The sequence below is a fragment of the Aedes albopictus genome, chromosome 1, assembly GCF_035046485.1.
Source record: "Aedes albopictus strain Foshan chromosome 1, AalbF5, whole genome shotgun sequence".
NCBI lineage: Eukaryota > Metazoa > Arthropoda > Insecta > Diptera > Culicidae > Aedes > Aedes albopictus.
The window spans coordinates 228781775-228797775 of record NC_085136.1 but is presented as its reverse complement, the minus strand read 5'-3'; the positions used below and the strand labels follow the sequence as shown (position 1 = coordinate 228797775).

The window sequence follows — 16001 nt, the reverse complement described above, 5'->3', positions numbered from 1 at the left end:
AAACATCTTTTTTGTTTAGTCAAATAAATCATACTTATTGTGAATTTTGGACCCTCCCATGTTTATGGGTGATAGAAAACAAGATATAGAAAAGAACTACTGAGAGGTATTTTGAAAAATTGTGTTAACTTTCAATAAACTCAACGTGATCCTCATCTTGCCCCGCCCTACCCTATGCACATTTTATGATAAGAATCAGACACTCTGATGTCTGTCTGATATGTATTACTTGGCAGCTTTTGATAAGTTCTATCATCAATCTTTTCAAATAACTGCCAAATATCACAAGTCAGACCTCAGGTCGTATGATCCATATCATAAATCGTTCACAACTCATGTGGCCATTAGTATCTGTAAATGCTGGAGAAAAATGTTATCGAGAAATGAATTCTTTGGTTTTTCAAAGGCGAAATCTGTTTACACAACAACAAATATTATTGCATGTTTATTTTAACATCGGTTCAATTGACCCCATTAAACTAATTGTATTTGTATTGTTATCAATGGTAGTTTACTATTTACTAGATTCCCTTTATTGGAAAACATTAGAAAAATCATTGTTCAGCCTTTTCTTGTCGTAACGTCCTCACTTGGCTAAAACCTGCTTTTCAGCTAGTTTTCTATAAGTACTTCCTCAGTTATTCATTGAGAGCTTCTGCCAACACGTCTGTCAGTCGTTGAAGTTTTAGCGAATAACATTCGATAACCGAAACATCTACTGTACTCAAATTTAAAACGAAAACTAAAAAAAAAATATGTCAAGTGATTTTGTATTTGATTATACAAATATGTATGATCTAAGCAACAATGATATTTTTTTGTTATTTATTTGTTACGAATTGTTTTTAAGTGTAATTGAGAAATAAAATCTTTTTTAATAAAAAAAGTCCATGAGAACTTTGCAGGCACTTTTGAAACTATATAAAACAACTTAAATTAATTTTTACTGATAGTAACTTTAAATTATTATAGAACTATTAAAAAACAATTGAATCAATTAGTCACTAATAAAGCTAATGTTCACTTATTGTACGAACTATATGGGCTTGATTTCTATTGTAAAAAGTAACAATATACCTACTGTGTGTTTTATTGTGAACAATAAAACCAGTCATATGTTAATAATATTTACCATGTAATGAATGGTAATTTTTTATCCGGGTTGCGACACTATCATTATTGTTGCGCGATGGTTGAATTTTGATTCAGTGAACAAGAGAGACAATATAAACAATCTGTGGGAGTTTATCCACAGAGCGATGAGTACGGAAGTGCGTAGGCACTGCTCGAAGACGACCTATCAATTTTAACACTTCACACGTGTTATTCAAAGTAGCCTGCGTCTGATAATTCCAACTTTACAATTTTTTGGGACATTTAAAATGGGTTTTTGGGCAAACTAGGTAGGACTAAGGAGGACTAAGGCATACTGATTTCATTTAAGGATTGATAAATGTCGCTAGTGCTATTTCGTAGGTGCCAGCTCCCAAGAACATATCGCAACTTCGATCATACCTTGGAGTCATCAACTATTATGGAGGTTTCGTGAAGCAAATTAAGGATCTACGAGCACCCATGGACTATTTGCTGAAGAGGAACGTTAAGTGAGAATGGACGGATAGCTGCAAGAAATCGTTCGAAAAGTTCATAACGCTGCTGATATGTTGCTGACCCATTTTGACCCAAACAAGGACATTATTGTCGCAGGAGATGCATCAAAAGATGGCGTAGGCGCAGTTATTATGCATCGTTTTCCGAACGGATCAGTGAAAGCCATTCCTCCAGCTGCTGGGAAGCATGGCCATGTTGAGGTGACGGGTTCGATTCAGGATCTTTTCGTAAAGGCAATTACCTTTACTTCCTTGGGCATAGAGTAACTTCGCTGAGAAGCATGGAGACAAAACTCGCGTTGTACAAGACGCTGATTCCTGCGGTCACTTGCCATGAACCGTGGACGTTGAGAAAAGTTGATCAGAGAGCCTTTGGAGTCTTCGAACGTAAAGTGCTGCGAACAATACTCGGGGGTTAACTGGAGAACGGCATTCGACGGGAACGATAAGCCAAAACCATATTCAGCAGATAACCAGGAAGAGCCATCGGCTTCGTGGACCTTTGATTTAGTTGACCAACTTACAGGTAATGTTCGAGATTTTTTGATGCACTTTTCAAAATGTTACAGCTAGTTGACCATTTTTTGCAAAGTGAAAATTTTACCTGTCCCGATCATTTTGTCTATCCCTTGACTGGAAATCGAATATGTAATTCTTCTACATTTAAATTCGATCTTCTTCGAAATTGAAGTAAATTGTCCAAGGCCAACGAAAACTTTTTGATTTACTGATTTTTTTTTCAGAAACATTGTGAGACAAAACTTCCATATTCATCCACTTCTGTTTAACTATTCTAAACTACCAAATTCAACAAAAATCGAAACGAAGCTTGATTAACGAATTGACCCCAAATGGCTCGTTTGCTTAATTTTGACCATATTTCCCACATATTTCGGGAACAAAAAGAAATTCCAATTCCAAGAGGGCAGACCAGCTGTCGATTTGCTGCGACTAGCGAAGGGGAGGAAAATCTCCACTCGCTGATGCTGTGCTGGTAGCCCACTTAACTCATATAGCACCGTGGAGGTAATGGTCCACATGCTGTTGGTTGGCTGGTTCCTTTTTTTTTTGTATCGCCGCTCTCCGCACAATAAGTTCGACCCATTCGTTATGGGCCGAGAGTGCGAGTGCGCAGCTAGAAAGCCGATTGAAAATCGAGATTAGCGCACTTGAAAAACGAGGATTTTTTTTACATCGTGCCATTGTTCTCCACTGAAGTGGGTCTGTCGTCCCCTTCCGGTAAAATATGGAACAAATCGGTCGGAACTACGGGGAAAACGACCTCACAACCTCGCCTCCTAGAGGCGACGTCGAACGAAAATATGTTGCAAACTGCAGTCACTTCATTGCTATGCCTCCATGCTGACGACGCTCCTTAACGCTAAACGACAGCTGACGGACAACATGAACAATCAAAATGAACGAACTTGGCTCAACCGACAGCACGACTCGCAACCAGCAGGACATCATCGAAAACGGCTGATACGCATTATTTAAATTCATTTAACACCCAACTAAACATAACTAAAATGATGTCAACAAAGGCGATTACATGCCACATTTGTAGGGCGGATTGGAACTGAAGATGCGATGGAAACGGAGACAAACACAAAGATCCGACAACTATGATTAATGGGATCGTTAAAGGATTTGCTGGAGATTTGCTCGGGTCATGTCGTCACTGCAATATGGATGGGATGTTTTCGAAATAGTCGGAGATTGGTATCTGTTAACTGTGGTGTGGAACTCGAAAACGAACGAACCTATCTTGGTCTGGGTGGAAGGATAAGGATACCGACATTTATTCTACCCGTCAACAGGATGATGTAGACACGCAATAAAAGGATTTTATGTAATCTTATGTAAGATGCACCATGCTGTCTAGACAGAGAAATTGGAATATTGTGCAGTGTGCACGCTAAATCGCTCAGCACAAAAATGTGTAAGAGTTACATATTCACAAAATCAGCTCTTGCATAAAATTTGCAAAAAAAAATCTTGCATGACAATCTTATTTGGTCTACGGATAAGGACGGCAGCATCTTGACGGACGGACTTGAAGTGACCGAAAGGTAGAAGCAGCACTACGAAGAACATCAGAATCACCAGGTGTATAGAAGATCCGGAGAAGTAACCACAGTGTACTCAAAACCTCTTGAAACATGTATCAATCATCTTGTTTTGCATAATCATTAAGTATGCCATAAATCCGGAACAATGGTAAAATCCTTGGAACCATAACCCGGTGCCAAGGTATGATTCTACTAATATAGCGGTCTTAAAACTAACTTAAACCTACGTTTCCTCCCCATTGTCCTCACAGGACCTTTTGTGGTACCTTACGATACTCCGCCATTTTTGGAAGCCAACTCTCCGTTGGCGAAGCACACGAGTCAGCCTAGTGATCCCTAGTTGACCATTACGCCTAAACATAAATGAGTAAACGCGCTCTGGCCCTGCGAGGCCATAACTGTTAAGGAGCGATTCATCGGGCCCCTAAGGGTGCCCTTCCCGCCAAAGAGGACCCCTCTCGGCAGAGTCAATCTGGCCTTGTCCTGGGCTCTGTCGATCTACGATAAAGAGGGAAGACGCCAGCGAAACAAGCAGATCGCACCGTCACGTCAAGACGATCTGCTGATCGATCCACCAAGCCATCTCTGACCACCCCAAAGCCGTCAATCCGCCGTCGGAAAGGCCGTCCAGCCTACACCAGAGTTGTGCAGTTTCAGGATGGTTAATGTCGAACGACATTCGCTTTAACCATCACTTCATAAGACAAATGCAGTCCATCAAAACATAATCGATTCACGCAAAAGCCACTCAAGCTAACCCTCGTTCAATGCAAAGTCAACCACATCCAGCAGCAGCGATCGTCTCTTGTTTTTGAACCTCCTATGAAACATTCTACGCCTTGCATTCTATTCATAGGGCGTGCTATGTTTGTGTTTGCTGCGCCATGCAATACTACTACAAATTGACCTTCATCCTGGCCCTTTCAGATGAGAGTCACCCAGCAGTGAGTGACATACGGGAAATTAGAAAACAACAGGACCAACACCTGTCAAATTTGACAGATACTGGTCCTGTTGTTTTCAAACTCTCTGAAAGAGCGAAAGAGATTGAATTTCGCCGTGAGGTGGTCTATATTGCTTATCCAGAGAAATCTTCCAACCTGGCGGAGTGAAGAAGACAAAGAAGACCTGTTCCGCAAACGTCAAACTGCTGCACACTTCAAAAAGTATGCACACAACCTTGAAACAAAAATAAATAGTTGAGAATCTAAATTATGTTTAATGGCGTACAGCTGCATACTAAAGTGCTAAAACTACACATAATATAGTTTAGAAATAAGTTACATGTTGTGGCAGTAATTGCGATTACAAAAACCATAAATGAAACAATTTTCATTATTTTTGAATTTTATGGCAACCAAGTGAGTGAGAGCTTTTTAGTGTGAACCGAGCACTTTTGACGTTTGCGGAACGACTGCGGCGGTCGAAACCACCAATAGAGTTAATAAACTATAGAGGAAGAATGTCGCTGGCGTCGCCGCCGCAACATCTCTTGCTGGCGAAGATAGGGAGGGATATAAGTGTCAAAGCGAAAAAGTATGCAGTTTGACAGATAGATACCCGACATGTTTGCGAACGAGAACAAAGGGAACAGCAGCGACATTCGTCCTCTATAGTTTATTAACTCTATTAAACCACCGCAACCCCGTTGGATTTTTTCTATTTTTTGGATTTTTATGTGTTTTTATTTTGCTTGTCACGTTTTTTTTTTCGCGTACGCAAATTTCACGATTCCGCTGGTGGATTGGTCGGTACTACGCCACCCGGAAAGTTTTGTCACATGTGAACGCGTTGATTTTGCTTAGATTAGTTTGCTGAATTGTTAATAAATGTTGAAGTAAAGTGAATTTTGACAAACCAGTGAGCAAAAAAACGTAGGTGGTGAAGCTAACCCTGGAATACATAGCGTCCGTTCCGTTGAGGTTTGCGTTCTTTTTACAGTTTTCCCATGGGAAATGTGTCAAACTACTGTCACGCACACGCAAACGGATGCATTGTGTGGGGCACTTTAGCGTTGCCGCGAACGGGTGTCTACTTTAATCGCATGTCATTTTTTGCGCGTTCTCAAATAGTTATTTATGCAACAAGTTGCAAAATGATGATTTTTTCAGCACGGGTTGTACATTTATCCAACGAGGCTAAATACGAGTGCTGAAAAAATCGAGTTTTACAACGAGTTGCATACAAAGTTTTTTGTAAATTCGAAAAACACCCATCGAATACCACCTTCATTTGCTACACAAACCCATTCTGGAACAACAGACAGGCGGGCTTCCACGTGTTTTAGCCTATTATCCAATCAAGTAGGCGTTTCAGTAGGCCGGTAGATCAGGACAGACCGAGATGACTGTCACAAATTTTCAAGCTCCTGCCCAGTTCGGTCTGGCACTTAGCCTTCACATTCGGCAAGAAATAATACCGGAAATGAACTGCAGGACGTGCCTGAACTAAAAGAAATACACTTCCGGCAAACACACTTAGTTTGTAGTGCAAAAGAGTGTAAAAAAATAATCAAATTGGCCATACAAACAACAGTGCCGAATAGTACTACTTTTCGGCACACTTAAGAGTGCCGAAAAGTAGTACTTTTCGGCACTGTTGTTCAAGTTTGGAAAAGTAGGCCTTTTCACGGCATTTTCTCTGATGGAAAAGTGAGACTTTTCGCAACGTAATTACAAAAACGAATTTTATGTGACGATTTCGCTGAAGGTTTTGCCGGTGTTACGCCACCCAACTTACTTCCGCGTGTGAAAGTGTAATTATTCAGCGTATATCATACGGGAGTTTCGGTGTGATGCCAGTAATCGCTGACTTGGTAGATCGCACCACATCGTTTTAAGTGAAGGCAATGAAATCAATCCTATTTGGGTAGTTGCTGCACCGCTGGAGAAATAAGAATACAACTACATCACGGCAGACTATGAAGAACTTGGTGAGATCTTTCTAATTAAGAAGCGTCATTTTATTCGTACATGGGATATTTATCATACCAAATACGCGCCAGAAACAAAAATGCAAATTTTTTATTCAAGAAGTGTTAAGGACATAGTTGCTGGGGTTACAAAATGGCAGCGAGTATGGCCGCCACTCTCTCTTTTATACCTCCCTCCCCTCACCCTAGTCGTCGAGTAGCGCGGAAGTAAGCAAATGAATTCTCAAAATTATATGTGCTTACCTTCTTAAAATGCACTTAGGTTGCTACTGGTGGTAGACAACTATATTTTTCGTCCGTCGGGAAGTACTGCTTTGCATTTTTCACAATCTTTTCACGATTTCGTGCCAACATGTAGCACGAACTGCACTTTTTTTTTCCTCGTCCAGTGCGTCCCACCTTTTTTAAACTATTTTTTAGCAGTCTTCCAAACAACACAGCACTGTAATAAATTGATCGATTAAGTGAAATTGTCCTCACTTTCGCCTGATCTACCGTTTATCGCGAAAAACTTACGCGTTTTCCACTTTTGTGGTCGAAAACCCGGATCAATTTATTGTCAGATTTCTTGAAACGTAAACACCGCGCGGTCGTTGAAATGTTTCAAAAAGGGGCTTTGCACAAAAGTTCACGCGGTCTATCGTTTTCGAAAGGAACAGCCGCACCGTAGGAAACGCCGCAATGTTATTTCCCATAAGGATGAAGTAAATAGGGAGTGAAAACCCCGGCTGTACCTTTCGGAAGCGATAGGCCGCGTGCACTTTTGTGCAAATCCCTCAATACATCGCGGTTCGCTAAACGGAAAAGCGTACCGTTAAACTGAGTGGTATTGTTCAACGTACGGTGAAATTGATTAAACCGCAGTTCATGTTTATCATGAAACAAGGTTGTTATTTTGTTAATATTTTTACCTATTTTAAATATCATACTGCCAATGTGATTTCAATGGATAACAGAACAATCGTTCGCTGTTTATGAGTTGAAATTACATCAATTAATGTCACCCCATAACACGGTAGTTTTCTACGGTCAGAGAGAAAAAGTACAAGAGAAGAGAGGAGAGAGTTGTCAATAAAAACGTAAATAAAGTGGTGCACAATGGGATAATTGGTGAAAATATTGGACAAAGTAGGAATTTGAATAAATTTAAAAATGTTTTATAAGAACAAATTGTGTTGATGGGCATATGCAATTAATCAAATGTGTGCCAAAATTCAAAGGTAAAACTGCTATTTTACTACAGCTCATTATGGAATGTTTTTGTGAGTTTATTTGACCAAGTCACACTACACTGTGCGCCGTCTGATTTTTTTGTTTTGAGTGGTTGAGAGAATTATTAGAGCGGGAGCCAAGCTTATTATTATGATCTCGAGCAACCTTCACCTTAATGCATTTCAGATATCCAATTGATATCCGGATGCATCAATGAAGGGCTTACTGTTTCAGAAAACGACCTCAAGATGTATGTGGAAGCCCTGTCATACTTGAAATGGGTCGTTGGTCGTGTAGTAGCGCTATCACCTTCCATCTCCAGGACTAAAAGTGTTTGCGTCTATGGATAAAAGTGAAAAATAGGTGCACGGTTACAGAAGTTACACAGATTTGTGTACTACTAGATCAGCCTCACCGCTGTGTCAAATGTACACAGATACTTTTCCGGCTCCAGCGCTGGCATGAAAACAAAATTAACAATTATTTTTGCACTGATCGATTCCTGATAATGCATGTCATCGTTCAGAGAAAATTAGTTATGAACTTTGCTCCCATACCAGCGCTAGAGCCAGAAAAGTGACTGTGTACATTTGACACAGGGGTGGAGGCTGATCTAGTAGTACACAAATCTGTGTACATTGTACACAAGCCTGTGTACATTGTACACAAGCCTGTGTTGTTTCATTTTAGGGTGTGCAGACATTTTTCTTCCATAAAAGCACTGCCGGTCAGTGGGAGATGGATTGTACATACATGCATACATACATACATGATGGTGATAATGCACAAGACTGCTCTACACCACCAATCACAACCAGGGCCCTGTAGCATAATCAGGCTAATAATATTAGCTACAAGCTACAAGTTACAAGTACTAATATTACAAGTGCTAATAATTTGTGTTGCATAAAGGCTCAATTTTCCACTAATATTATTAGCACTTGTAATATTAGTGACCATGAAAATACAAGTTGTTTTGGTTCATTTACCTGTCAAAATTCATCCGACAGTTCACTATTAATTTGAAATGGCAGTTGATGTTTGTTTATATTCTGCATTTTCCGCGTAACATCTGGAAATAACTTCATTTATTCCGAAGTTTTGCATTCTTTATACACGATAGATGAAGAAAAGCATGTGCTGTTTGGATAATTTTCGGCCGCTCTGACGAAATATTTTTTACAGAGTATGGCACTGCAAGTACCTAGATTTTTAGTAAAATGTCCCAAAGATTTAATAGTACTGGTTGAAAAACAATGGATAAAGATTTAGCAACATGTATGCAAAAATGGAGCTTTTACCTACTTTTATATGTCGCAACTCGATAGTGTATGTATATTGTAGCTCTTGATTACCTTAATGCTGCGCAATACAAGCAATTGATTCAAATTTATTTCGCATCTGCAACTTTACCTGTGCTTATGCAGTGACCATAATACCTATATAACTTTACCAAGAACCTCCAATCAAAGATGGGTATTGTAGAAACTTCGGAGAACTTGAGAGACTCAGCAGAAATTATATTTTGGATACAAAGTGTACATCAACGCAATTTTCTCTTCAATGAGTTTCGAATACATACTGCCAATTTTAATCGTCGAAAACTGGACATGTTAGATAAATAATATCTTTTGAGTTCATCAAAATGGTAAATCGATATATTCAAAACTAAATATGACTTCTCAGGGTGTCGACTACCTGGCAAAACCTGGAAAGTCAGCGAAAATCAGGGAATTTATTTTTGGACCTGGAAAATCAGGGAAAGTCAGGGAATTTTGTTGATGGTCAGGGAATTTTTTCACGATAATCATAAAACGATGTATTTTAGTTATACATATTCCTGCAGTTATGGAATTTGAAAAACTAGCTAAATTGTTTCTTTAAACTGTTACATCCATGATTCTGATGATTTACGATAACATCAATGTATGAACTTCATCCTGAGTTTTGTAGTATTCAGTTAACACAATGTTGTTCTGAATTTTATCATGAAGACTTATTTCATGTAAAAATTACAAGTCCGATTTAAAATTAGCAAAAAAGCTAGAAATTAAAAGTACATCACACTGTACCAAATGTTATGTTTGGTGAATTTTCGACCGATTCTTTGGTGATATCGTTTTGAAATGCCTCATACTTGCATCTTGATGGGTTTCCAATAAATTTATTGGCGAGTTCAGTTTTGAGATGCCCAGAAATTTGTTGTACAGACCAATGATGATTTTTATTATCCTTTAGTAATAATCTCGGGAAAATTATGTTTGTGCAGTACTTTATCTGATTTATTCTAGATCTACGCTTTCAGTAGAGCTTGGTTGCCTCTTCAACTTAGTGTTCTTTAAGCACATCTGGAGGCAATGAAGGCCTTATACACTAAAGAACTGGATACTGAAGTTACTGCACAGCTTTTTAATGCATTTTAACTCATGCTGATTTCTAAAAAAAGTCTAAAATACTTTTCCCCTAGATCCTTGGAATAGTCTTCTTTTGCAAAAGTGCAATTTCCTCGACCCTTGATCTATTGGTATATCAATGGCCTTGTGGAAAACTATGATTCAGTTTCTTGATGGTTTTATGTGAAGTCTATAAGGAATATTTTATAAGATATCTGCAAGATTCTTGGCGGGATTTTTGATGAATTTTCCTTACAAGATTCAAATGATTTGTTTCCGCATATTACTCTATGTTTCGTAAGTTATTTCAAGATGATAACTATGTTACGAAGACAGGAATATCAATCTTCTAAAAGTCCTTCAAGGGGAATTCATGTTGCAATTCCTAGTTTTGGAAGAATTTCGAAACATAACCTGCTAGATATCCTGTTGTAATCTTTAGGATTCAACAGATTTTCCATCAATATTTAGAGGCATCAGAATGTTTAGCAAGAAAATCCGTACGACTTTTCGAAAGCGCTTGATGGAGCTTTTAAAAGTATGGGACATAATTTCTACAAAATAAGTGTGGTGAATTTACGAGAAAAAAAATCTAAATGAGTTTGTCAGCATTGTGGCAGACTTCTTAGAGAATTTCCATGAAAAGTTACACCATTCATGCAGGTCTTTTAGACAAATTAGAAAAGTTTATAAACTGCGTTTAGATATTTCCAGTACATTTCTGATACATCAGTATCAGAAATAATATTACAGAATTTTTCGATGAATTTCTTGCCGAAGGATTTTTGTAGAGTGCTTTAAATATACATACATGCAAAATTCGCGACAAAATTGCAGCCATCTGGAGTAGCTCTTAGGGTAGTTCTAACTAATAAAACAAAATCAAGATGTCATCCTAATGATGTTCTGGGGGTATGTCTTTCGAATATCCTAGTTGTAATTTTGGCATTTTAAAAGAATTGTTTGTTGGAAAGGATTTTCATCTATATTACGGAGTTTTTGGTGGACGTGTTAAAAGGTATTTACAAAACAGCATATCAGATAGAAGAATTCTGAAGAAATACTGCCAATTGCCTTGAATCTATTGGGAAAAAATCTGGTTCAGTTTACTTGTTTTTTTTCTTTCTATTTTTGCACTCCTAGGAAAACCAGGAAAATTCAGAGAATTTTATTTTATCTCATGAGCAGACACCCTTAAGCTTTGATTTACATAACCTGGAATTTTCAGTGAAAGTGACTGGAAAGTCAGGGAATTTGATTTTCAAAATTGAGTCGACACCCTGCTTCTGCAATACTTTAAATCTAACTTGTAAATTATTTTACAAGACCCTTGAGACTTGTAATCAAAAGTACAAGTCATAGCTAATATTTTATACTTGTAGTTTGTTTATGCAACATACACTTGTAAATTCTACTAATAATATTAGTCCAACCGACTTGTAGTATTGGACTTGTAACTTGTACTTGTAGTATTTTTATGCAACAGAAAATTATAAGTTACAAGCTACAAGACTAATATTATTAGTAAAATTTTCATTATGCTACAGGCCCCAGGGATGGCATTCACCATTTGCAAAGAGTTACATTCACTTGCTACTATCTCAGTTCATTAGCATGCTATCAAAAAACAATGTGTGGATGACTTTTACCTTGTAGTTGTATCTGAAAGTTTGCCGAATATCATAAGGGTCGCACACACATGCTTAACTCGTGAGCGAGCTGTGAAAGCAACTCTCCACGCCGTGAATGTTTTTGTAATTTACATTCACGGCGTGGAGAGTTGCTTTCACAGCTCGCTCACGAGTTAAGCATGCGTGTGTGACCCTAATGATATTCGGCAAACTTTCAGATACAACTACAAGGTAAAAGTCATCCATACATTGTTTTTTGATAGCATGCTTATGAACTGAGATAGTAGCAAGTGAATGTAACTCTTTGCAAATGGTGAATGCCATCCCTGATCACAACAGTTTTCAATAAATTCAACCCACACCATTCTTAACATTTCAATAAAGCCAATAGTTCTTTCATAGTTCAACACTTTCAATTCCCACAGCCTAAGTAAGGCAAGTAAGGTGACAGTGTCTGCACGTTGGTCGTGGAGCCTCTCCGATTGCCCAGTAGTAAGCCGGCCTTGTGACCCAGTTCTAAGGGTCCCTTGCTACTGCAGTTTTACCGCGAGTTTTGCGTTTTATCAAACTAGGAGGATTTTGTGATTGACCGTCAAAATTTCAAAAATTTCCGTTGAGAAACGGCTAGGAAGCACATTTGCAAATTTGATGCAAAATGAGGTTCAGACACATAGGTGTTGATGTTCAATATTATTGAGAACGATTAAATTGCTGTTTGACCAAATGTCCATTAGACCAAACGTACTTTCGACTAAATGTCCTAAAGCCGTCGGTCGTATGACCATAACGACCAACGTGTACGCACTTTTGTTCCCACTAATTTCCATTAACTAGCAGAACGAGGTGCACCATTCAACAGTAGATCACTCCTTTCTCATCGAGAGATCATTATCATGCATCATCCAGAATCCAAAAGAGTGGACCCGTCGCTCGTCCGTTGCTTCCATTGCATTGTCGGTAGCAGCGAAGCATACCAACAAGAAGTAAAACACTCATTAATTGTACCCATCCTCGATGGTCTTTGCACTTGACCAAGGAAGAACCGTGACATGGCGGTGCTGGAAGTGCTCTAATCTGGAGTATTGGCGTGCTTCGTCGACACTTCAGTCAGAGAGAGAGAGAAACATTGCTGATCTCATCGTAATCAAAACCGTCACCAACAATGAGCATCATGTTCGTAATACGTCATCATTATTCGTGAAAGGTGTCGTACGCCACCCTGGACCAAAGTATCTAAATACCAAGGTAAGAGATTCCCGCTAATATTCACGGATTAGTGAGAAAAGGAAAAAAGCAAAAAATAGTTATGAAGTTTGCGCTGATTTGTATGGGCACATCACTATTTAGCAAACTTTCTTAAGAAATTAAGCACTCCCATCTTAGAAGCTATTATTTAATTGCATCTAACTGGATTAAATGTGACCTCCATGCAATAAAACAGAAAATATCGCTATTTGAAAATCGGTAACAAATTTTTTTTAATTGATTCTAAACATATTTTTTCAGCATTTAGAAACATCCAAACTAACAAAACTTCACAAACTTTGCTGAAATAATGACATTTTAGTGTAAAAACACCAACTTTTCATAACTAACGCAGATGTGTTGGTAAGTCTCATTTTTGACATTTACGGGAATCTCTTACCTTGGTACATATTTATATACTTTGACCCTGGACCACATTCAAAGGCACCTGCCAAATATAGCTCCTCCTTGTTATGTTACGGCGTTACGTTTCAACTGATACGGAGCCCTTTTCTCATTGGGAACGTCCATAAATTACGTCACGCATAACATATCTATTTTCAACCAACCACCTCTCCCCATATGCCTCATTTTTTGTATCTATGAGGCTTTGGTTTTTTTTTTGCATGAGAAAAGTGTGACAGTACGTGTATTAGGTATAGGAAAATAGCGTGACCGGGGAGGGGGGGGGGGGGTTCTAGAAATCCCAAAAAAAATGATGGACGTAATATTTGAATCTTCCCTATGCGTGTGCGATTTTAATGTTATTCGGGTAACTTTCAGATGAAACTACAAGGCTAAATTCATCCATACATTGTTTTTTGATAGCATGCTTTTGAACTGAGATAATTGCAAGTGAATGTCCCTCTTTGCAAATGAATGATCCCATCCCTGTTCATATGTTTATAACTCTTTTATACGTAATTCAAAAACGCTGAAATTTTCATCAAAAATAAACTATATAAATTGTATGGATCGTAACGTTACACTTGACTGCCCCTAGCCATGTGCCCTGTGGCGTAACGTAATTTGTTCATTATAATCAATTCTCACGCTTAGTATCATACGAGCGTACATATCTGCAATGATCGATTTCTCTTCGTTTTTCTGTGTAGGTAGTTACATTTACTGATGGTGTACTGCAGAAACTAAAGTGGTAGTGAAGAACACGTAACTTGTTTTGGCACAAAATTAAACCAACTCAAAATATTCAACCAAGAAAATGGACGCTGATTCGTCAGAAAATGAAGGTTAGGTTCTAATTATAAATAGCTCTTTTCACAAAACCCTTAACCTAATACTGTTCTTCTTCAGAAATCGTACGTCTGGAGCAATTGCTGCAAGACAACTCCACCACGCTGGAACAACAAAGCGCCAATTTTGAGCATGACCTCAAGCAGTACTATTCGCTGAAAGCTGAAGAAACGGTTGTGGAACTGAATTTCGAGAGCTGGAAGCAGCTGTACCGCAAACAGGAAGCCGAACTCAATGAAAAGCACGCCAAAATGCGTGACGCCAAGTTAAACATTTGGCGTGATCGTGAAGAATTCTGCGAGTACGCTTTCAATTTTGCCAAGGAATTTTCGATGGAAAAAAGCTTGAACCGGCTGAGGCGAGCTTTGCAAGATGAAGACAGCCCCGTTGAGCGCAGCCCGAACCTTGACATATTTGACACCGAAACTCGATCGGAAATAGACGAGCACGTGTTGAAGGTGGAGGCTGTCGAAAATGAGATTGCAAATCTTCAACAGCGAGAAGCTGAACTGGATAAGGTAGAACTAGAGATGGCCCCCGATGAGGAAACTATTCGACGATTGCAGGTAGCGGTGGGAAACTCCGCGAGCAGTCTGGAGGAGATCGAAGCACAAATCAAAGACATCGGTGAACGGACCAACAATGAGTCGCTTGATGAAACAATCAATGACAAGGAAGTTAGGTCGATTTTGAAAAGACCGTCATTCTTGACCAAGGAAATCGATCGAAAGCAAGTACGTTTCGAATAAATGAAGCACTAAAAATAACACGAAATGAAATCTTTATTATTATCTTCTTTTAACCCGTAAACACCCGGGACGGTCTACTTTTGGTAGAAATGCAATATCTTCTTTGTTTTAAAACATTTTACCCCGGATTTTTTTTATAGTCAAGGGGAATAGTTGTGCTAAGAAATGCATGGTACCTCCCCCCTTTGCACCATCCCCCCTTTTGCGGGGAGCCGAAAATACGTGGCTTTTTTTTGTATTTTTTATAAATTCTGCATGTTTTTGCTCAAATTTCACCGTTTTGCTAATCATCAATAGTTTTCACTGATCCTAGACATGCAATGATCAAGGATCATAGTCTGTTGAAGTTTTGATCCCAGAGCTATTCTAAGGCCTCCAAAATACTCCGAAGTTTGTGACACAAATGTAACATTCTCAACCAAATTTTACGCACGATGAATGATCACAGAACATAGTCTACGGTACTCAAAAAGCCTCAAAGCACCCCTAGAAAATTCACGGTACACTTGGGTGATCTAGGTCATCCAAACTACTCTGGAATTCATTTTCTTAAGATCTGAAACATCTACCATCGTTTGTGTTCACTCTGTTCAAGAAATTTAGTCACGTTGATGTCCATTAGACCTCACTATGCTATGAGCAACTTGATATTGTGGTAGTTGGACATTCCGTGAAATACAAACGGCCTCCAATACACTTTGAAGTTTGGGTTACGATATCTACATACTGTATCATGCTTTAGTTGTGAAAAATATTCGTGGAATGTAGTCTATACTGATGATGGAACCTCAGTGCACATCTATAATGCTTTTGGTACACTCATGGGATATTCCAGGCTTGCCAAACTATTCTGGAGTTAGGAACTTCAAGGCCTACAGGCTCTACTCTTGTTTTTCTTCACTC

At 38.7% G+C, this 16001-nt stretch overlaps 1 protein-coding gene across 3 annotated transcripts in view; it reads left to right on the top strand.

Annotated features, from left to right (window-relative positions):
• LOC115257902 (uncharacterized) overlaps nucleotides 1-16001 on the top strand; it is a 53585-nt gene extending 37584 nt beyond the window's left edge. For all 3 annotated transcript variants that reach the window (XM_062846376.1, XM_062846377.1, XM_062846375.1), the window contains exons 2-3: nucleotides 14211-14345; nucleotides 14410-16001. In XM_062846376.1, coding sequence (XP_062702360.1) covers nucleotides 14318-14345; nucleotides 14410-15098 — 717 coding nt within the window. In that variant the 5' untranslated portion in view covers nucleotides 14211-14317 and the 3' untranslated portion in view covers nucleotides 15099-16001. The remainder of the gene's footprint in view (nucleotides 1-14210; nucleotides 14346-14409) is intronic.